Source organism: Aulonocara stuartgranti (assembly GCF_965226115.1).
Source record: "Aulonocara stuartgranti genome assembly, chromosome: 11".
In the NCBI taxonomy this organism is placed as follows: Eukaryota; Metazoa; Chordata; class Actinopteri; order Cichliformes; family Cichlidae; genus Aulonocara; species Aulonocara stuartgranti.
The window spans coordinates 20,352,161-20,374,608 of NC_138947.1; the positions used below are offsets into that span (position 1 = coordinate 20,352,161).

The 22,448-nt window shown below is 37.3% G+C and overlaps 1 protein-coding gene across 3 annotated transcripts; it reads right to left on the reverse strand.

Moving 5' to 3' along the window:
* Nucleotides 1-2,716: 2,716 nt before the first annotated feature.
* On the reverse strand, nucleotides 2,717-20,965 carry LOC309717703 (sialic acid-binding Ig-like lectin 5). Of its 3 annotated transcripts, none has more exons than XM_082552482.1 (12): nucleotides 20,773-20,965; nucleotides 11,719-11,820; nucleotides 10,941-11,050; nucleotides 10,291-10,701; nucleotides 9,833-10,012; nucleotides 9,692-9,733; nucleotides 9,299-9,556; nucleotides 8,267-8,524; nucleotides 5,460-5,744; nucleotides 5,195-5,300; nucleotides 5,038-5,095; nucleotides 2,717-3,667 (listed from the first exon to the last, which is right to left on the reverse strand). In XM_082552482.1, exons 3-12 carry the CDS (start codon nucleotides 10,999-11,001, stop codon nucleotides 3,329-3,331), a joined length of 1,998 nt encoding a protein of 665 aa, XP_082408608.1. In that variant the 5' UTR covers nucleotides 11,002-11,050; nucleotides 11,719-11,820; nucleotides 20,773-20,965; the 3' UTR covers nucleotides 2,717-3,328. The 3 variants fall into 3 exon arrangements, with proteins under 3 accessions (XP_082408608.1, XP_082408607.1, XP_082408606.1); XM_082552481.1 differs by adding an exon at nucleotides 19,334-19,464 and having other exon boundaries at nucleotides 9,692-10,012; XM_082552480.1 differs by having other exon boundaries at nucleotides 9,692-10,012.
* Between the last annotated feature and the right edge of the window lie 1,483 nt (nucleotides 20,966-22,448).

Consider the following 22,448-nt stretch of genomic DNA (forward strand, 5'->3'; position numbering starts at 1 on the left):
GATGTTTGAGTGTGAGGTTTAAGATATGACCCATAGATACAGTGAGGTGCACCTCAACACATGGCACGGGCCAGGAACCAGTCTCAACCAGTCTGTAACAAAAACTGTTTTTATTTTTATTTTTTAAACTGAACTGAACTTTATTGAACTTACGATGGTGAACTGTTCTTGAACACGAAACTCTGATCTGAAACGAAACTCTGAAACTCTGAGTTGCTGATCTCAGAGTTAATAAACTCATAGTTTATTTTTACACTCAGTTTGATGAACATGCTTCCTAGAATAGGGACCAGGAAATGTATCTCACTGAACGATGCTGAAGGATATCTCACTTCCTAAACGTGATGAGCGGTCATCACATTTAGGAAGTGAGAAGTCAATAGGAAGAAGAAGCGCAACAGATATTAAGCAACAATTTCAGGAGAGGAAAACTGAACCCAACTTGAAAAGGTCAAGTCAAATTAAATACAGATATCATTCCCACCCGAGATTGGGATTCCAAGCCCCAAGTGCGATAGAAGGATCGTTGAGTGCATTAGAAACTGACCTTAAAGATAGGATCATGGCCAAGCTTGAAACCTGGATTCCCCCATAGCCGGTTACCAAGACTACGTGAAGTACCCTCAGAAGGTCAACTATATGATGTTAACGCAGCCCCACGGACGATGCCTACAGCCACCATTACCGAGAAATACCAAGGGCTCAGAGAAGAGCTCGAGAAAATGTGGAGCGTGAAGATAACAGTGGTCCCTGGGGTAATCGGAGCACGGTGCAGTGCAGGAACAACATCAGAGATCTCTGTCCAGAAGAGCGCAGTCCTAGGAACAGCTAAGATACTGCACAGGACCCTCAAGCTCCAGGCCTGAACTTGAAGGATAGACCGCCCGTAGGGGCGAGCGGGGAATTTTATATATATTTTACTGTTTTTATTTTTCTGCCATTTATTTCATGGTCCAGGCTTTAACAGGTTAACAGCTGTCATAAGTCCTTTAGTTATTAGTTCCTCTTCTTGGTAACAGAAACTCTGATTTGATATGATCCAGTCTGAGTTGATGAGGTCATTGAGGATGATGATACCATTCCTCATTTTCAGGTCAGACTCTAGCAGTGGGTTAAAGGTCAATTTTTTACTTTTGATATTAAACTAGCTTCTGTAGTAAAATAACATGGTAAAAAAAACCACATACTCCAGACTCAGCTGTTATATGTCTTTTATTTAGAGTGATATTGTATGTGTTCTTTGCACAGAATGGATCACTCATCTTCACACCTAAAACTAGAAAAAGGAAAGAACTAAAAAAGGACAAATGATGTTGAGTTTGTAAAAAGATTGTTGATCAAGTAAGACTACTCAGACTGCATTTTTTGCATTGTTAGACATATAATAGGTTGATAAAGTACAAATAATATGACAGTTCACTGTGAACACAATAGAAATGAAGTACGCAACATATACATGAGCGAGGGGCACTAAACCAATGCACCTTTCTAAAATTAAAACAAAATTTTCTCTTTCCCTCAGAATTTCCCCACGTCAGCATACAGCCTCTCTACAAATACTTCTGCATATTTAAGCTGTTTTGTTTCTATTTATATTGTGCAATATCTGTACTCTTATTAGCAATTGTTGAGAAATGTTATTTTAACTTTGTGTAAAGCACAGCTGTTCTCTCTGTGTTGTGCAAACCAAGTGTTTGCAAATGAGGTGCAAGATTTTAACCTAAGAACGGTAAGGATATATATCACTGTGTGTGTGTGTGTGTGTGTGTGTGTGTGTGTGTGAGAGAGAGAGAGAGAGAGAGAGAGGGACAGAAAAATGAGATCAGTAAGATTTTCAAAAATTGAAATTTGAAGATATCTCTCCAGATGTTTCATCTGTGAAGCTGATTGTACAGGTAACGCTGGTGATATGGTTTTCAGCTTAAAGGTTAAAGGTCAAAGCTGAGTTGTTTATCTAAGTTACACCAGTCAGATTCTCTGATGTCAAAACAGAGATGGGTCCCATAAGATTTATGTCCATGTGACTCCAGAAACAGATCCCGAACACAGACCTGGAGCAATGCAGGTCAGTATGCTGTCCTGCATTGTGTCCTGCTGTCCCACTGTTAGTGTGGGAATACAGTGCTTGTCACTAAGTCCATGCTTACAGGGGGTCATCTGATTGTTGGGATTTCCTCTCTATTATAAGATCTTTACTTTACAACATAAAACACCTTGAGGTGACTATTGGGATTTTGCGCCATATAAAGTGAGAGTCAACTGCACTGTACAGGATGATTTACTGGTGATGCTCTGCTGTGTGGAGAGCTGACTTTTTTCTCTAGAGAAAAAACAAAATAAGTGAGGTGGATCTGGAGATTCCTCTATATTTCTCTATATTGAGCCAGATAAACTAGGACAGAATGGTGGAGGTCTGTAAGTACCTGGCAGAAGAAGCTGTTGCCAATAAGAGTAAGTGGATGCTCATTAAAATGGCAGAAGAGAAACTAGAAGAGGCAGAAAAAGCAATCAAGCTAATCCAAGAACTGTTATCTTTTATGAATGGCAACTCAGAGAGACAACCTCAGCAGAAGGAGCTGCTACCTAAACTAAATAGCTAAGCTCAATAGAAAGCAGGATCTAAAAAGCCATTGAGGAACATTACAGTGCAGACCTAGTCCTGAAAACTCTTTTTATCTTAAGAAACAGAAATTTCAGTAAAATGAATTCATTACAATTTATACATTAATTTCAATTTTATTGTATTTCAATCACTTCAACGGTCTTTCCATTGTCAAATGAAGAGCCTACAATATCAGACAGAAAATATAACATATACACACCATTTGTCTTCACATCACTTCAACAGCATTCAGCACTTACTGGCTCATTGTATTGCCATTAATTCATTGCTTTCCTACTGGTTCAAATGTGCATATATTAGTAAACAGTAATATACGGTAAATAAAGAAGGAAGTTCCTTAGAAAGATCAAATGCATTAATGAGCTTAAAGAAGAAAAGAAAAAAAACTTTGCCTCTTTTGGCATGACGTCATTTCATCTGCATAGAGCTTGTCTGCGAACACTTCTGCATATTTAAGCTTTTTTTGTTCCTATTTTGTTGTGCAGTATCTCTACTGTTAATAGCAAGCTTAACACTCTAACTTTATTTGTGCACTTTATATACCAGAACCATATGGTTCTTAGGTGTAGAAATGTTATTTTATGCACACACATACTTCGGTAAATGAATGTTTGCATAGTTCCTGCTGCTGTATGTAAAGGCGTGATGTTCATAACGTGTGATGAGAGATTCTTTATCTCAATCAACTCCACAATAAAACATTCCTCAAATTTTATCAGTAACATCATTCACAGTGGCGTACACTCTCTCCTTTCCCATTTTTAACTCCTTTTCTGGTTCACGGTATTTCATCTCCATCTCCACTACCATCTCGTCCTCTTTGGCCTCCAGCATTTCACCTTCCTCTTCAGCATCATCTTCCCGTTCCTCGACTGCTTTCTTAATTTCAGCATATACTGTCTTTGTGCTCTCTTGCCTCCTTGCTGCCTCTCTGGCACCATTTCTTTTCAACAAGGAAAAATTAATGTCAGCATACTCCACTTCTTTTGGCCCGCTGTTTGAGTTAAGAGTCAGATTGTCCTGTAATTCTTGACCATCATAGACCTGTTAGGTACAAAGTAAAGAGTCAGTCACTTGCGTCTGTCTGGTATTTTTACATTTTGCTATGCATACAGAACAAAATTCTTCTTTTACTTTTTCTTTCTTTATCAGTTTGGTGTAAGAATTGAACCTTTAGTTACTGACAGTTACTGGTTGTAATCTTTCACAATGTACTTTGCATTTTATGTTTGCTTGTTTTGTTCTTTTTGTGTCTTTTTGGTATTGTTGATTAAACAGAGCTTTAATGTCTATATATGCCTGCGGTGTGTTTAAAAGGGAATGATTCTTTAGCAGAGTTATTCCTTCTCAGACTCCAGAACAGTCCCTCCAAAGAGCAGATCGTTTTGTGCCAGTTAATTATATTTGCATTTTGTGTCGTGGTGAATTCCCAGCTTCCAATGGAATTGGTAAACAAACAAAACTATATCATCATACCTAAAACACAGCAACATTCTCCAATAGTATATATTGAAAATGACTAAAGTATAAAAAAAATTCAAACATCAAGTAAGATACATGGACTTATGCTCATACTTTTATTCTCCTACTAAAACAACTGTTTTCAGTAGATTTTGTCTTTTAGCGAGATTATCCAAAACCTCCCTCTCTGAACTGAATTAAACGCAACAAAAAATGAAGGCTGATCTTATAAATGGAACCAAATAATTGTGGCATGAATCTGACCCAATTCATATACTGTAACATTGTAGAACCTTGGATCAGGATGTGAAAAAAATATATATTAACAGGTGTTAGTGTCACACAGTGGAAATTTGTATTTGTCTTTTATAATTGATTTTTATTGTTTATTTGTGTGTGGTTTTTATTTGCATGATTTCATTCTGATTTGTCTGTTTTTAAAAGCAATGCCACGAGGGAAGCCGCAGTGGAATCGAGTGACAGACTCAAGTGCAGAGTGCGAGCTGAGCTGTGGTGTGACTAGCTTAGTGGAGGGGCAAGATGAGGATAGGAGGGATCTCCTCATCCACCTGGGACGTGGTCCCCACTGTGGAAGGGCAATTTCTCTCCTGGTTGTAAGCACATAAGGAACATTAGTCCTGGGTTGTGGGACAGTTGCATCGCGGGACTGGGTGATATTTTAGTGTACAAAGAATATTTGTTTTGTTAAAACTTTGTTCATCTATTCCTGTTGAATTTTAGTGTCTACATTAGCAGACAGGTCTTCCAGCAGAAACTGCATCAATGTTTCTGCATGAAGGAGAGTTTTAATAAACTCTCGATTATTCTCAGCAACATAACAGGAAGTGTCTTTACAAAATAAAATCTTGACTGATGACAAATGAGAGCATACATATTAACTAACTAAAAAGCAAGTATATTAAAAAAAAAAAAAGCCAAATGAACATAAATACCAGTTTATCATCTTGATGTGTCCTCATCTCCAAACTTCTGGAAGTCTTTTGTTTGTTTCTGGAGAAAAGAGTAATTTTATAGTAAAAAAGTATTTACCTATCTATCCATCCATCCATCCATCCATCCTAATAATAGTTATAAAAGTAAATGCTGTACCTGTAGCAATGTTTGGCCAAACAGCAAAGGACTGCTGAAAAAAGTACCCCAGTCAAAAAGGCAATAGTGACTTTCAGGTATGCCAGCCTGACACCAGATGATTGCTCTATAACCAAAGGAAACGACATAAAAAAAAGCTTAATACATTTTCTTTATATTACATAGAGTAAATGGAAAAAACTAACTAATCAATGTCTGATTACAAAGATATTGATATTATTTGATATAGAAAGTGGTAGTGGTGATCATTTGAAAAGGCACATACCATGTTTTTCAGACAAGTTTTGATGGATAAGGAGGATTTCTCTTTCTTCTCCATTTCCATTGTTACTCACACATTCAACAGTGCTGTTGCCATGGCTTTTTACAGTTAGACTGATAATGCTGTTGACTGTGTGGTTTGACACAGTAGTAATGACAGAGTACTCAGTGTGGTTCTTCAGTAGCGGCCAATTGATAGTAGGTAAAGGAAACCCTTCACTGATACACACACAGGTCAAAACCTCTGACTGAAGCACACATCCAGAGCCCTTCTGTATCTTTGAAAACCCTGTAAACACATGATCATAATCATAAAACAAGGGAAAGTTAACCCAAAATATAAACTTCAGATTCAAGGTTAAACTACTCACAAGACACAGTGACATTGAGATAAGATGTAAGAGTCGTGTATAAATATTCTGCTGTACAGATATACTGTCCAGAATGTTATAAACATGTTATAAACAGAATTATAAACAACAAGTGTAGCAGATCCAGTGTCACTGTGCAATTCACTGTAGGTTCCACTATGAATGTCTGTGTTGGAACTACGTTTTTTTTCACACAATAAGACCTGGGGGGAAACGTTCAAACGTGCAGGTCAGACTCAGAACATCTCCCTCCTTCACAGTTGTATTTCCAATGATGTGAAGGTTCCTTGTATCTAAAAACCACATTTAAGTGGTTCATTCAAAGAACACTGTCATACAAACATTATACTATGGAAATGTGTAATGATACCCTGTACAGCTGTGTAGACATGAACATGTAAGAAAAGTAGTGTGTTGATGCTAGAACAATAATAAGAAGCACAAAATAATCCGGGGGTTTCTCTGTGAATTTTGCATTCCCGTTGTAACAGTCACAATTGTGTGGTGTTTCTTTAAGGCAACCTAAGTCAGGGGTTTATGATGTCATTAGTATGAGCCACTGCCCTATCTGTGAACTGTCACTACCCGATCCGTACCGGAAACCCGATCAGTACCACGCATGTGCGAAAGGTGTCTATTTCCGCTCGAAGCAGTTTACAATAGTTACAGGTCAGAGTATCTGTTAAGATGTTAACAATAATACGTATCTCTTAAAATGTTAGAATAGAATAGAATAGAATAATCCTTTAATTGTCCCACAAGGGAAAATGTCGGCAATAATGAAACATTTCAATATAATGTAGACAAAAACAAAAAATCAAAAGATAGTTACGGATCAGGGCTCCCCGATCCGTACCGTGCATGTGCAGATGTTCTCTTCTTCTTCTGTTTCGTTTAATGGCAGTTTACGCCCCAATGTACGAGGATACTGTCACTTGCTGACCGAGCAAATGAGCCCTATTGTAAACTGAACTTGCATCATTACAAATCATGTTCATGTATGCGTGTTACATTTGATTTAGTGATAGTCGAATGTGTTTCTGCTTGTCTGTGTGGAGAGGATTGTTGGAATAGTGATGATGATGTCCCCTATCACTGTCATTTGTCAGTAAACACTTAATCTGGCTGATGAATCTTCACATGACACATAACTAAGTCTGTATTATTAAGTCTGTAATTAGGCACCATTCTTCTTATTTTATGGCGCTGTTGTTCCGTTGAGGAGAAATGCATGAATTTGTTTGTATATGGAGGTATCCATTGTTTAAATATCCCGGGCAGTCGAAAAAGAGGCAGAGCTGTCGAGAAATGCTAGGAGCTAACTGGGCGCTAACCGTGTCATTCAAATATATTAAATGTCGCAATGTTGGCAAAGAGAGGAAGTGACGTAAGATTTGCGCATGTGTGGTACTGACCAGGTTTCTGGTACAGATCGGGTAGTGACATGAACAACATGTTTGCACGCGAGTGCATGGAAAGAGACAGACTTTATATATTTTACCTCTTCAGGAACTTTTGCAATGTTATGGGTTGTATGAACACTGTGTGTCATGTTTCGTAGGCAACAGCCGTTCAACCGGGCCTTGTATGGTTGATGAAGAAAAGGTGCATTAAAGGATATGCTGTGGAATTCCCAGTTTCAGTGTGATTGCGTATTTTTCCTACTATCCTGCTAAGGTTTCTACCGCCTCCTCTCAACCAATGAACACAATTCAACGTTACACTGTGGCAGGGCAGGTGCTTGCTCAGATTTGAGGTTTAATTTTTCACTGTAGAAAGTTTTTTTCCCACGCTGAGTGTACAGTGGACACTAATGTTTCTGTCACTTTTTACGGAATTAAACAAAGTAATCTCAGTACTTCCGAGCTTTAAATGCTGCATGGTCGTACTCTCTCCCACCCTCCATATAATCCATTGTTCATCTACACACGTCTGTTGCTGCTATGGACGTTGCACGCTCGCACATCATTGTCATGAGATACAGTAAACCAATTCAGCTTTTTTTGGAATATTAATCCCTTACTTTACTCGTTACTTGAAAAAATAATAGCTTTACAGTAATGTGTTACTTTTAACGTGTTACTGCCCATCTTTGTTTGTAACACTATATACCTACTGTCAAGTGCCACAAATACCAACAGCTTTTAAAATGTTTATTGTAGAATGTGATCAGTAAATTCAAATGGTTCTTGAATGCACATTTGTAATTTTTTGTTTGTCAGGAATGTTCATTTTATTGTATATTTTACATTGTCTGCATTTTATTCAATATGTATTTTTTTGTTTGCTTTTTCGTGCTAGCAGTCAAGGCCAACAATCTAAAAATGTCTACAAATTTGACTGCACAATGCACAATGTTGACAATGCACGGTTGTCCGATGGAGGAAACTGTGCCAAGAATACTTTTTCTGCGCGATGTTGCACGATGTTGTGTACTTACATATCACGGTTACATTGGTGTCTTTCTTCAGGACACTGTCCATGTATTTTGCTGTACAGATGTACTGTCCAGAATGTTCTGCTGTTGCATTTGGGATGACTAGTGTAGCAGATCCAGTGTCGTTATGATGGTTTGCCTTGGAACCTAATTTAGACCACATAATAAGAGATGGAGGGAAACTTTCAACACTGCAGGTCAGATTCAGGACATCTCCCTCCTTGATAGTTGTGTTTCCAATGATTTGAGGTATCCTTTTATCTGTTGAAGAAATGGCAATATTTTGTTTAAGATAAGAAATTAGAAAATAACTCAAAGAATGATTAAATATAAGCAAACTTTGTTTTAAAAGAAATACAGACGTAACCTTTACTGTGCATATAAACCTCAGATAATAAGGTTAACGTACTTACAAGACACAGACACATTCAGATATAATGTAAGAGTCATGTTCAAATATTTTGCTATACAGACGACCTGTACAGAATAATCTTTTGTCACATTATAAACAACAAGGAGCAGCATTAGCATTAGCACAAGTTTAAAAACACTGCAATCAACCCACCCATTGTCGCACTGAAACTCCACAGCTATCCTCATCCTAAGTTGTTGTGCAAATTCATCCTACATAAGTATGCAGTGGGTGTGCATGGCCGCTTTAAGAATATTTGAGTCCATTGAAACCAGATTTTGCACATCCAGCATGTAAAAGCCTTTATTCTGGTGATTTTCACACACGTATTGTGGTCTAAAACTCTGGTCTTTCACAGTAAACCGGGAGACCACTGTGTGAGGCAAGCTACTACTGACTAACCTTTCGCTACAATCAGCAAGTAAATAAGCTTAGCACTGTACTAGATGACCTTCCTCTTTCCCAACATGTTAGATGCAGAGAAAACAGTATGAAAATCAAGCTTTTTATTCAGCTCACTTTTTTGTAATGGATATATTTTTGTATACTTACAAAAACCAGATGTAGGCTTGTGTTTCTGCTAGAAATATATTCCGTCCAAAAGCATAAAGCTGTGTACTCACATATCACTGTGACGTTGACTTTGTCCTTCAGGGTATTGTTCATATATTTAGCTGTGCAGACGTATTGTCCAGCATCTCCTGCTGTTACATTGATGATAACAAGATTGGCTGATCCAGTGTCAATGTGAAGCGTTTCATTGTAACCAAGTTTAGACCAAATAATCAGAGATGGAGGGAAACTGTGAACATTGCAGGTCAGATTCAGAGCCTCACCGTCCCTGACAGTTGTAACACCAGTGATGTTAACCTCCTTCACATCTATGAAACAAATACACATAAATCCCAGTCATGTAGTTTCCATAACTCCAAAATTCTTGCAAGTGAAAAGATGATCCTGTAAAATAAAATAGATTTTAGGGGGGAAAGTCAACTTAAGGTTGTAAAAGTACTCACAGTTTACATTCAAACCTGAAGTCTTTTGTGCAGTCGCGTCACCTGTGAAGCGGATTTTACAGGTGACATTGGTGTTGTGGTGTTCAGCTGAAGGGTTAAAGGTCAAAGTTGACACATGTCTTTGTGTGAAAGGAGTCAGACCCTCAGTCTTAAACACAGTGCTGTTTCCTTTAATGTAAGATTCAGTCCCTCCTTCTCCTCTCCATGTCCAGGTGATTTGAGGAACAGATCCAGAGCAGAGACCAGGAGCAGTGCAGGTCAGTGTGGCCTGCTGTCCCTCTGTCAGTGTGGGAATCATTACTGTAGGCTTCTGTTCAATACCTAATGGAAATACTGGGCATTAATGAAATCACATAAACTGTCTGAAGTTTAACTACTTGGATTTGGGCTCAGATAATAAAATATTTGGTAAAATGGTTAATGGCAAACACAGGTTTTACCAGGAACTGCTGCAGTTCCTACTAGCTACCAGCTAGAGGTTAACAATTTCCTAAAATGAATGAATACTTCATTAAGACCAAAAAAAATACAAAATATGTTGTTGTACATGACTTAATATCGTGTTTCTACATGATTGTTCTTGGAATAACTTTTCATACCTTTAATAGAAACAGTTACTTTTTGACTGAATGTGAATCCACCTTGTTGTCCATTCAGTTCACCATTAACTCTGAGCTGATAAAATCCAGAATCAGACTCTTTCAGATCATTAATGATGATGCTGCAGTTTTTCTGACTCACATCAGGTTCCAAACGTGAGACTCGTCCTTTAAACCCAGACTGAACTTTTTCATTGTTCTTGTTGCTGTGAAATGTTATGTCAGCATCACTACATTTTTTAGACGCTTCGCATTTGTACCAAATTGTATGTTTGGGTGTAAAGTTAGCAGCAGTAGTGAAAGAACACGGGATCACAACACAGAGTCCAGCCTCTGCTGTTAGTTCTCGCTCACTCAGAGTCACACAGTTTCCTTTGCCTCTACAGTGTTGTCGTCTCCAGACTGAGGCACCTGTTAATGCAAAGGGAAAGATGAAAGGTTTCACATTTCTTATCTTATTATATGTGCAGTTAACAAAAGATTTATTTATGACATACAAGTCAACAGATAGCAATGGCACTGTTAAATTATGTGTGAGTGTGAATAAATGCTTTTTATCTAGATTCATGTCATGAAAATAGTTTCACACACAGATATATACAAAAATCATATTGGCAGAAATACAGGTTTACAAATTAGCAGACACAAACCTTTGTCAGCACTGCTGCCTCTTACAGAGAAAAACAGAGTTGACCAGATGAGAACAAACATCCTGGATATTCGATGCGCAACACGTTCAGTCTCTCCTTCCACAGAATAACTAATCAAGATGATAAAGCAAATTAAAGAAGTATAAAGGAATTAAAACAAAATTTAAAACACAAGAAAAGTCTTCTTCTCACAACTCAGTAAATGATGTCACATGCTTAGTTATGTAGTAATTGACCATAAAGATCTTTATGGTAAAAATCTTTGTGATATCTATTTCTGAAACATTAACCTCCTAAGACCTGAACTCTTCCACGGCATGCATTTTTAATTTCTCTTTGATATTTGGGATATATTTGCCCGATGAATGTAAAAACAAAGAATTACTAGATTTTTTTAACCTTATTTTTGTTTTTAAGAAAAATAAGATCCACATATGAGGCTATTCGTTTAAAATGTTGATAGAACAGTAGCAGTATAATGTCATCGTAAGTGGATATCAGGCCCTTGTAGAGCAAAATTTTGTATTTTGGTCTAAATAACCCAAAATGTGATGTCCACATATGTGGACACCAGGTCCTAGGAGGTTAATTAATGAAAAAAAAAAGATCCCTACAGAGTAAAAATACCCCTCATATCATAAATATATGTATATTGTCAACCATATTTAATGAATGCATAAGATCTCTTAATTTTGCCAGCACTGCTATAAATATGAAAACCTTTACATTCAGATTTACATTTTTAAAAAGATATTTTGAAATATATTAAACAGTTTACGTGTTTCGTCTTGTTCTTCGTCAGTCTTCTCTCCACACTGATATCTGCTGCCTTTTTGGAGCTGAAGTTTCTCTTCCTCTCTTTTCTGTTTCTTCCTTTTTCCTGCAACAACATTTCAGAAAGTTTGTCACCACCCCCATAAGCACTACAACAGATACAATTATTATCTTATATCACACAATGTATGTTTTATATTTTTATCACAAAATGTCAGTCAGTGGGTATTTCTATTCCTCAAAAATCTTGCCATCCTAAGAAAATGAGACCCCCGTAGTGGTACGAAATAAAGTTTCTTACACTCCGCTCTGTTTTATTTATATAGTGCTCTTTACACAGCAAGTTAACCCTTTACAGCCGATCGGAGCGGGCACGCTCTGTTTTGCGTAACTATTTTTAAATCCCGGTAGCTCTGCAACTATGGAACGCCAGGACTGCCATAATGAATTAATTAAATACACCATTAAATAATTAATTAAATGTGGCAATAATTAATTAAAATTGGAATTAATTAATTAAATAAATAGTTATGACACATGTAATTAATTAATTATTGACACATTTAATTAATTATTTATGTATTTCACATTTTAATTAATTATTGACACATTTAATTAATTATTTATGTATTTCACATTTTAATTAATTATTGACACATTTCATTAATTATTGACACATTTAATTAATTATTTAATGATATATTTATTTATTTCATTTTGGCAGTCCTGACGCCTGGCTCTCATCATGAAATAATTTTATCTGTCAGCCTCACCCATCAAACTCAGGGGGCGGGGTTAACGCTGATCGAGTCAAAACCATTGCTTTGGCCTGGTGGCCATTGTTTCTAGCACACAACAACCGGCATGTGGAAGCTAACAGAACTGAGCTTTGAAAAACCCTGTTTGTGTGTTACCAAATACCGTTTTAATATTTTTTTAGCCGAGAATGTAGTGGTTTAATCTTCATGTGTCTGGTCGGTTTGTCAAGATACAGCCTCTTTGCAAAAGTGTTTCGATGATTTCGGAGATGTCTGCCCAGTCTCACGGCAAAGCGTGGGATAGACCCGCTCGCCTCGCAAGCAATCCCACCGACAAAGCGCAGGCCCCGGTACACAGCTGTAGTAACCCCCGCTGACTTCTTTTACTGAGGTTATATTTATCGATGTTTTATTTCCTGATGTTCTTATGTGTCCTACGTGTTTCAGTCGCCAATTCTGAATTATAACTAACATTAAAAACATGTTTAAGGAGGAGAGAGACCAAATAAATCTGTTTAACATCTGATCTTTGGGTTTTTGTTCAGTAATCAGCGTGACCTGTGTATAAACACATAAAAGAGATAACGTTGGTGTTTCCGTCATGTAGTAACTGCTGGCTTTAACTGTACAAAGGTTGTTCGACACTATGAAACACATACAGACTTCACGATGTTCGGCTAATATTTTTATTGTGAATATTAATCATGCTGACCTTGCTCTGTACACCACGCAGCGAGGTCAGCATATCCACGATATCCTCAGCTCCATGAGTTAACACAAAGTTTCCCAGCTGACTATCTAACTGCCAACTATTCCAGAGACGTGAAAATATACAGCATAAAGAAAAGTGTAAGAGACTCAGCAGCAGATTAGAATAACAGTTATACATTTAATAAATCACCAAATGAATCCAAGAAACGAGCAAACCTGTTCCGACAATTTGAATTTGTATTCCCTCAGCTGCAGACTCGCTGCTGTTTAAATGTTTGAAAAGGAAGATTAGATATAAAAAACGTCAAACATAGACTCAGTCTGCCTTCACATTTGATATGAGGCCAGCACGTATAGTGGCCTCAGCAGGCTATTACTGAAATACACGTGCTATATCATAAACTATGATATAAATAGGGAGGTCCTATTAACATGTTTAGTTTTAAAGGACACCTTCCTGCCTTTAGTCTCATTCATGAGCAGTATTAGTTTTCTTCTAACATCCAGAAGTCTGCACAATGTGTTTCATAGTTTGTAACAAGCCTTTGACAGGTAAACATAACATGACCGAAAAAGCAAAAAAAAAGCAAAAAAAAGAGAGAGAGTGTTGACATAAGAAGAGAAAATTCTCTCAATTATGGAGACAGACAAATGGTTCATTTATGTTTGATGTGTGTTTATTCCTCCCTAAATATCGTCGGTGAAGTTCGCCATGCATGTCAGATTTTCCTGCGCATTTTTATACCTCTGCCAACAGAGAGAGAAAAAAAATCACATTCTAACAGACAGCTGGTGCTTAGAATACAGTTGAATAACTATTAAAAAACAGATGATATTTAGATGATAGTTCAGTCTAACACATGTGCCAGTGAACCATTAAACGTCTGTGAAACTATGCAGTTATGAAACGTAACTTTAACCTCAGCCAAACCGATTTGCTCAGTTGTAAATAAAACAGCGAAGTAAACGTGACCCGACAGACAGAACCTGAGTGAATGAAGTCCAGCGTTTAACCACTGAGAGCTAAAACTCAGCTGAGGTTTGAAAGCTGTGTGCTGGTGATTGGACATCAGCCGCTGATAAAGCTGTTCGCCTATAAAGTGCTCTGTAAGGAAACGAGCTCCAGCAGCTCTGCGCTCGGGGAAAACACTATTTACTTATCTTGTGCAGAAAAATGCGCTGACATTGCGTTATATCGAGCACCGGCTGCCCAGTTAAACTGTGACTATCACCAGGTAACTAGGCGTGTTTCTTGAATTAGCAGCAGGTGTTAAACAGCTGACAGATGAGGAGGAGGATGCATGCAGGTAAACTGAGGGTCTGTTGAGCTGATCGCTGGTTTCGTGAGAAAAATGTCAGCTCGTTCTTTATGTTACAGAAGCACAGAGACACAAGACCAGGCGGAAAGAGACGATCGTTCGGTGAAAATGAGAATCTGCGAATGCAACATGTGGAACACGGAGAGTGGAATATGTAAACAAACCGGTTAACGTAACCCCCTCGGTGCACTCTGCATGCTAACTGTTAGCAGAGCTAGTGAAATCTCTGAAAACATCTGAGCACTTTTGCAAACATGTTCTATGTTGACAACCTGACCAGACATACGTCGCGACATTCGCGGCTAAAACACTGTTAAAAGTGTAGCTGGTGACAGAAAAACGGGGTATTTTAAAACTACACCACCACCATTGCTGCTTGTGATTTGATCTGCATTCTGGGATAACTGGCTGCCCCAAGTCTACACAAGCAATCGATTTTCTAGGATCGACCTGTTTTGACTTACTTTGCACGGCAACCAATCAAATGTTAGAGAAGCTGCATGGGCAGCGTTAACCCCGCCCCCTGAGTTTGATGGGTGAGGCTGACAGATAAAATTATTTCATGACGAGAGCCAGGCGTCAGGACTGCCAAAATGAAATAAATAAATATATCATTAAATAATTAATTAAATGTGTCAATAATTAATGAAATGTGTCAATAATTAATTAAAATGTGAAATACATAAATAATTAATTAAATGTGTCAATAATTAATTAATTACATGTGTCAATAATTAATTAAAATGTGAAATACATAAATAATTAATTAAATGTGTCAATAATTAATTAATTACATGTGTCATAACTATTTATTTAATTAATTAATTCCAATTTTAATTAATTATTGCCACATTTAATTAATTATTTAATGGTGTATTTAATTAATTCATTATGGCAGTCCTGGCGTTCCATATGCAACCACGTAAGCTAGCGCAATAATTTTTTTTGCATATGAAACTGGAGGAGTTGTACTTACATCTTATGCCATCAGCTTGTCCTAGGTCACAGTTTCCTTCCACATAAAGCTTTGCAAAAACTGCATAAAAATCACTTGCAGCAACAAAAACATGATATTCCAGAAACACGCTTCGCCGATCCATCAGCTGTTTGTAACACTTCCTACGTCCATCAGCGCGAACTATCACATGACCGCATGACCTGCCCGAAACCGGAAGTGACGTCATTTTGCGGAAATGTAGTTTTTTACGATCGGGGCCTTATGAGCTTGTGTTTTACTTGTTATGTGTTTTAAAAAGTTATGTTTGACTTTATGACTTTCTGTGTCGTTTCTGGGATGCTTAAGACTCATATTGCACTGCTGGAAATAGTTTATTTTGATGCATATGCTGTTATTTTGCAAATTTGCACTATAATATTTATTTTCGTTTTTCCTGCAGTATATAAAAATTGGTGTATTTCAAAAATAAAACTATGAAGACACTCAAAATAAATTTCCTGTGGTGGGAAACTAGTTTGTGTAACTTTTTTGTATTTACAGTTTTGAGGGATAAGCCTCTTAAATTTCTCTAACTAGAAATATATGTTAAAAAAACAAAAACGATTTTCAATTTTTTTGTAGTTTATTGCACTTTTTTGCAATTTATGTAATTACTATGCACCTAATGCAGACATATTATTAAAGTTTGGGCTATAATGGTTGTATTGATGTATAGCAACTTGAAATGCTCCCAAAAATGGCTCCACAGCATGTAAAAATATAATATAAGCTCTGGCGAACTTGGTTCTATGGTAGGTCTTAAAGGGTTAAAGACCAGAATATTAGAGTGAAAACCTGACTTGTCATTTAGGCTGTTTTTACATTACTCCAACATTACTGATACTTTACTCGACAAAGATTACATTAAGTTTAATTTCATTTAAATTAAATGCATTAAAGAGCTTACAGAACTCGAAAGACAAGCCGTCTCAGCATTTCAACAGTTTGTCTGATAACACTTCTGTTTTTTTCAAGGTTTGTTCCATTGCTGTGGACTCTTATTTTAACACTGAATAAGACACGGTTGAGTTCTCTGTATTTATGAAAACAGAGAACATGCAAGATTTTAATCTATGAATCATTCAGCAGTTTGTTAACGGTGACTCTACAAAGCTGGATCCACAGATTGCCAACATTATGTGGATTAAAAATAACGCAGTCTTTTTTTTTTTTTGCATTTGAAAATAGCTTTTTGGTGTCATGCAGGTCAACAAACTGCTTTTCTTCTGAATTTGAATCTTGCATTAAAGCGTAAGCTCAACTTCGCAGAGTGGTCTGAGCATCTAAATATATAATTCTGTGAAAACTTGAGTACAGACAAGATGAAAGAGCCTAATGGAGCTCAAGTACTGATAGCTGAGGCAGTATTATTGGCCTTAACCTGCTGAGTCATACTTGATAGAAACAAGTGATATCATTTAAAGAGACGAGATCCAACTGTTTACGTCCCAGAAAGAACAGAAATGGCAGAAAAAACATCATCTGTAATCCAGCTTTGCATGTAAAATCCCATCACGTCTTACAGCTTTCATTATAGAGGCAAGTTTAAAAAGATACTGGGCCTGTTTTGGGTTAACGTGTAGCCTTAGTTTCAAAGAATAATATCAAATAATATCTGTTTAAATCATCAAGAAATTAAGCAAAGTCTGGGGTGACTAAATAGGTCCTAGCTTCTTTTTATAATAGTTTCCATAAAGTTTGATAGACAGAACAGTCTAATACACTGGGAATAAGAAAACTGAATTGTTGGATATGGGAGGTCTTAATCTTGCAGTCTGTGAAATATTAAACATACAGTTCATAGCCAGAAATCGTTAAAATATCAAGTAAGAAAACTAGTGCTCTGAAGTTGGTGATAAGTGTGATAACCTGTGGATATGACGCACAAGCCGTGCTGAACAGTGTCTACACTGAGACCATCTGGAAAGCATTTTCATCATTAATCGATAAGCAGATATTTGTAGTCATTTTTAGTCCTTTGTTGGAAAAGTATCAGGAAATTCTGCCAAATGCCTGACTTGGTGAGATCATTGATGATGATGCTGTAGCAGTCAGACTCTGATTCCATTATCGATGTCACGTAGCGATTCTCATTAACTCAGCAGTTTATGAAAAATAAAGACTGCTCGTACTGCACTGACTGCATTATTAAACATATATCAGCTTGGTAAAGTATGAACAATGACATTTCATGTTAGATGCAATACAGATGTTGCATGTAAAGTGTACTTAAGTATTAATTTTATTATTACAAAGTCTGTATTGACAGTTGAGTACATACATTTTACATGTAATCTTATATTCATGCATCCATGTACGAAAAGATACAACTTCTGTTACAGAAGTGCATAAATTGTTGCAAATTAAGAAACATATGTCTCTATTCCAGTACATGGACGTTTGTCTTTTGTGATGATGTCTATAAATATTTATACACATATATACATATGTGGCATCACTGTACACACAGCATCTGACAACTTCCCATTCTCACTTAAATGTACTAAAATACGACTCTGAAAGACTGCAGAGTTTCTCTCTCGGTCAGTTAAAATTAGCTCACATGTTCACTGCTGAAACTGCTAACATGACAGAAAGCAAAAATGTGCTGTAGTTGTAACTGAGTGGTTTTCTCCATTACAGCCACTGTGTTTGGTCAAGTTGTTTTATGATGAAAATGTTTTGACTTATTACCTAAAATCGATTAAAGCAGCATAGTGATGTATACTGTAGCAGACAGAATTTATAATAAAGATTAGTGTAAATTGAACAGGAACAGAGGGCCTCAGTGTAGAGCTCCACCACACAGTTAAGCTATTTTGGGCCTCTGACCATCCTGGATACTCATAGGTAAGGTGGCTTTTATTTCAGAAACACATATATTTTCAAACTGAGTGTTATGGTGGATTATGCTGCTCCCCACTACTCCTGGAGTGGTTTGAATGTTGTTACACTGTGATGCTGTCTAATTACACACAAAGGTTGATGTCAGTGTTGTCCTGAACACTTTCCCTCCTGCACATTCGTCATATATGCTGTATACATACAGATGTAAGTAGAATATTCAAATATCTCTGTAGGTCCAGAGAATGCATATCTCGACATATCTCAGCATTAATATTATCATAAACACCACAATTGTAATTATAAGCCAAAAACTGTAGATGATACTAAATAATACAGTCTAACCTGAGAAGAGATACTAGCTGAACCGTCATAGTTTTATCATTAGAAAGTCAGACACTGCCCTCTGCTGGATTCAACAGATGACACATAAGCCACTCTAACGCCTGTTTCAGCATAAATTGCCCTAATAACAAAGAAATGTGGAACCAGCAGGTCTCTGTAATTTTACCTCAAGCCAGGTCTGTGTGTATAACTTGGAATATGATTTATTGTGTTCATTGCACATTTTTATACAAATACTCAACCATCCACACCAAAAACATGGTGTGGTGTAACATTAATTATGACGAGTGATACACGATTATGTCCTTCACATCTAGGAAAAACCCCATAAACTCAACAATCGCGCTTGCAGAGCTTCCCTAATTTATCGTTTGTTTTTGTTTTTTTACTGAGACAGAAAAAAAAATATAAAATAGTAAAATGTTCAAAATTCAGAATCAAAGATTCCTCTACAGTTGTTTCACACATGAATCTGTGAATTTTACAACTAATGTTGGTGATGTGGATTTTCAGTTGAAAGGTTAAAGGTCAAAGGTGAGCTGTGTGTCTGTGTTACAGCAGTCTGATTCTCTGACTTCAAAACAGTAATGCTTCCTATTTTTTGTAGGATACGGGCTATTTCAGAAACAGATCCAGAACACAGACCTGGAGCAGTTCAGGTCTTTGTGGTTTAGCAGACACTCATATGTGTTATGGCTGGAATGCAATGTCCCGGGTTCAAGCAGTCCTGTTTGTCCTTGCTTTGTGTCCTCCCCTGTTTACTCTTTACTGCTAGGCTGTCAACAAAGGCAGAAAGCCCAAAATTAGATTAAAAGCAGTTTTTACTTCAGCATATATTTTCTTTCAGCAAGGAGGTTGGGCTTTTTTGTAGTGTCTACATGTCATGCTGTCTGTAAATATAAAAGCTGGAAAAGTTTTGAATGCTTTCTGATAAAACTTTGTAGGGGTGTAGAGTGAAGTCATGCTAATAAGCCATTAAAATGTACATCCACCAAGTTCTTGAAGGTCAATTTTATTGAAAATGGTTGAACATGGACCAAAAGGCTCATAGGTTAGAGACTATTATTCTTACAGGTGTGGTGTGTATTGTCAACATATAGAAATGACCGTATAAAATTGAAAACATCATGCTATGTTTGACCTCTGACCTCTCCTTCAAGCTCTGTAGATTGATCTAAAGGTTAAAGCAGTGGTTCCCAAACGTTTTTCGCTGGACCCCCTTTGTTTTACAGAAAAATATTCGCGCCGCCCCCCTCGCGCGCGCACACACGCACGCACTAACACGTCCTCCAACCACACACACCCATATTTTGCTCAATTGCGGTTTATTTCACACCTCAAACATTTAGTAAACAATTAAGCAAATACAAGTAATCTGCAATAAATTACAGGTAGTAAGAAAATAAACTATTAACTCTTTTACGCTACGTCCGCACCTACACAGATATTTTTGAAAACGCAGCTGTGTCGTCCACACGTAAACGCCGTTTGGAATCACCGAAAATGAAGATTTTTAAAACTCATTTTTTGCGTTTGCGTGTGGACGAGGAATACAGAGTTTGTCATGCAACGTCAAAGGTATGTGCCTTTTTTCACGTCAGCTGTGCGCCACGTTATTGTTTACATGAAAGGAATTGCAGAATGGCACATAGTCAGATTAACAGTATTTTGTCTCTATCTTCAGGTTTTACACGCTTACATATAAACACGTATAAACACGTGATTATTTTACATGTAGTTGTTTTTTCCTGTGTAATAATATTCAACATTGCTGTCAATACATTTAAAAAAAATGCCTCTCTGTGCAAAATGGGTTCAAAAAGATAAACAGCTGTAGAATACTGTTTGTCCGGGATTTAGACAGGGGGAACAAATCGTGGCAGGATCAGCCTGATGTTATTTGTATCCCGCTGTAACTTTACTGTATAAAGAGCTAACATCTCCAAAATGTCAGGAGTAGTTAGTCATTACAAGAAGTGTTTGTGAACTAAAAATCAAGAATGTGGGATGTTGTTTGTCCGTGATGTGGAGAGCTCAGCGGTGCTCCCCACGAAGGGAAAACCAATTTTGCAGGGGAGACCTACCTCGGCACTTGTGCAGGTGAAACCAAAGGGAAGTTATGCTTCACCACATTTTCTAGTCTTTGGCTTAGAATGAAGTTGGTTTGGAAACATATTCAGCTATGCTTCATCTCCTGCTTTGCGTTTGTGTAGGCCCCCATGCTAGCAGTGTCCAAGCGTTGTTTTTTGTTTTTTGCCTTTTCATGCCACGCCCCCCCTGCAATGGCTCTGCGCCCCCCCCCCCCTAGGGGACGGGCCCCACACTTTGGGAAGGTCTGGGTTAAAGCGATAACAATGGTATATATGTCCAGATTTTTGTTGCAATTATTTGTATTGACAACACATAGGCATATATAAAGATTGATAAATGGAAATTCTAAATATCGTGTTAGTTTGGACCCTTTCTTCATTAAGGTGAAAGTTTCATTATGTCAGACTTTCATAAAACACATTTTATCTTTAAAACTATGCTAAAAAGTCTACTGCCTTTGTTTGCATTGGGACCATTTAGGAAATGATACACTGTTATATGGGAATTCTAAATATGACTGTAGTTTGCATCTAAATATCCTATCAATTTTCCCCTCTGATCTCACTTTTACATTTCACATTTGTTGTTATTTAAAGTTGGCCCCAGTTGTACTCTACATTTAAAGAATGTTTTACAAAGAGGAAGAAAATGAGCTGCCTGTTGAGTTAGAAACATACTGCAGTATTTCATGTCCAGTTACTTGTAAATCAATTCATATTATGCATTACATATTCATACATATGTTTATATACAAATTACACCACTATTCCCTTAAAAGTGAATACTCTCCAGCAAGTGAGCTGCCTTGGCAGAGGTTTGTAGTTTGCAGTTTTGAGGTTTGTGCTTTTTGTGCTATTAAAATAAAAATTGTTCAAAAACCCTTGGCTGCCGTACTTGAATCAGTTACGTTTGTGTCAAGTGATACTCTATAATCCAGTTTTGAGATCCCTTCCCAGACGCCTTAACGCCCACTCACATCCTGGGCCATCTGACCTCAGGAATTCGCATGACAAGGTGGGGCCAGGTTTCACAATGAACACACCCGAAACTCTGGCTGATTGGGTCCCACACCCAATTTCACACCTTGGCCCAGGTGATTAGAGGATCATCAGGGGGTCCTTTTGTCCCTCTGTGGGGGTCACTCCCACTAGGTTTATATCTGGGACTCTCCACCATTTGACCTTAGAACTGAAGAAGCTTCTCGGATGAGAGGTGAAACGTCTTCAAGCAACTTAAAGAAGTCCAGACGCTTTTCTTTGCAAGCTCCTTTGACTATAGAAGACAGATTTTTACAATCAGTGATACAATTACACTCAGCAGAATCACCATGTTTGCAAAAATAATTCAGTGTATTTGTATGAATGTATCCCATAGTTGTTATTGTTTCAAGGTGGAGTTCAAACATGTTGACTGGCTTGCCCTCTTGCTTCCTTTAGTTTCCTTTTTCAGTTCTCTTTGAACAGCTTCCATTAATTGCATTATTGCTCCAGGAGTCCTGTTCTTTTCATCTGATGCAATCTTTAATTTTAAATGTGATCTAGACTTTGATGTTCAGTTATATCATACTGGTTTCTTTTTCGAACCGCAGTATTGTCACTAAAATTAATTACCCTGTGATCCCTTCTGCAGTAATGTCAGTATTATTATATAGCTGAAAAACATGCCCATT

What these genes read in the sequence shown, in the direction of transcription:
- LOC309717703 (XM_082552480.1), bottom strand. Translation starts at nt 11,001, where the DNA reads ATGTTTGTTCTCATCTGGTCAACTCTGTTTTTCTCTGTAAGAGGCAGC. An exon ending in CACCAATGTAACCGTGATAT is followed by an intron (nt 5,745 to 8,266) that starts GTAAGTACACAA and finishes ATGTGTTTACAG; the next exon opens with GGTTTTCAAAGATACAGAAG. An exon ending in CACATCAAGATGATAAACTG is followed by an intron (nt 3,668 to 5,037) that starts GTATTTATGTTC and finishes TGTACCTAACAG; the next exon opens with GTCTATGATGGTCAAGAATT.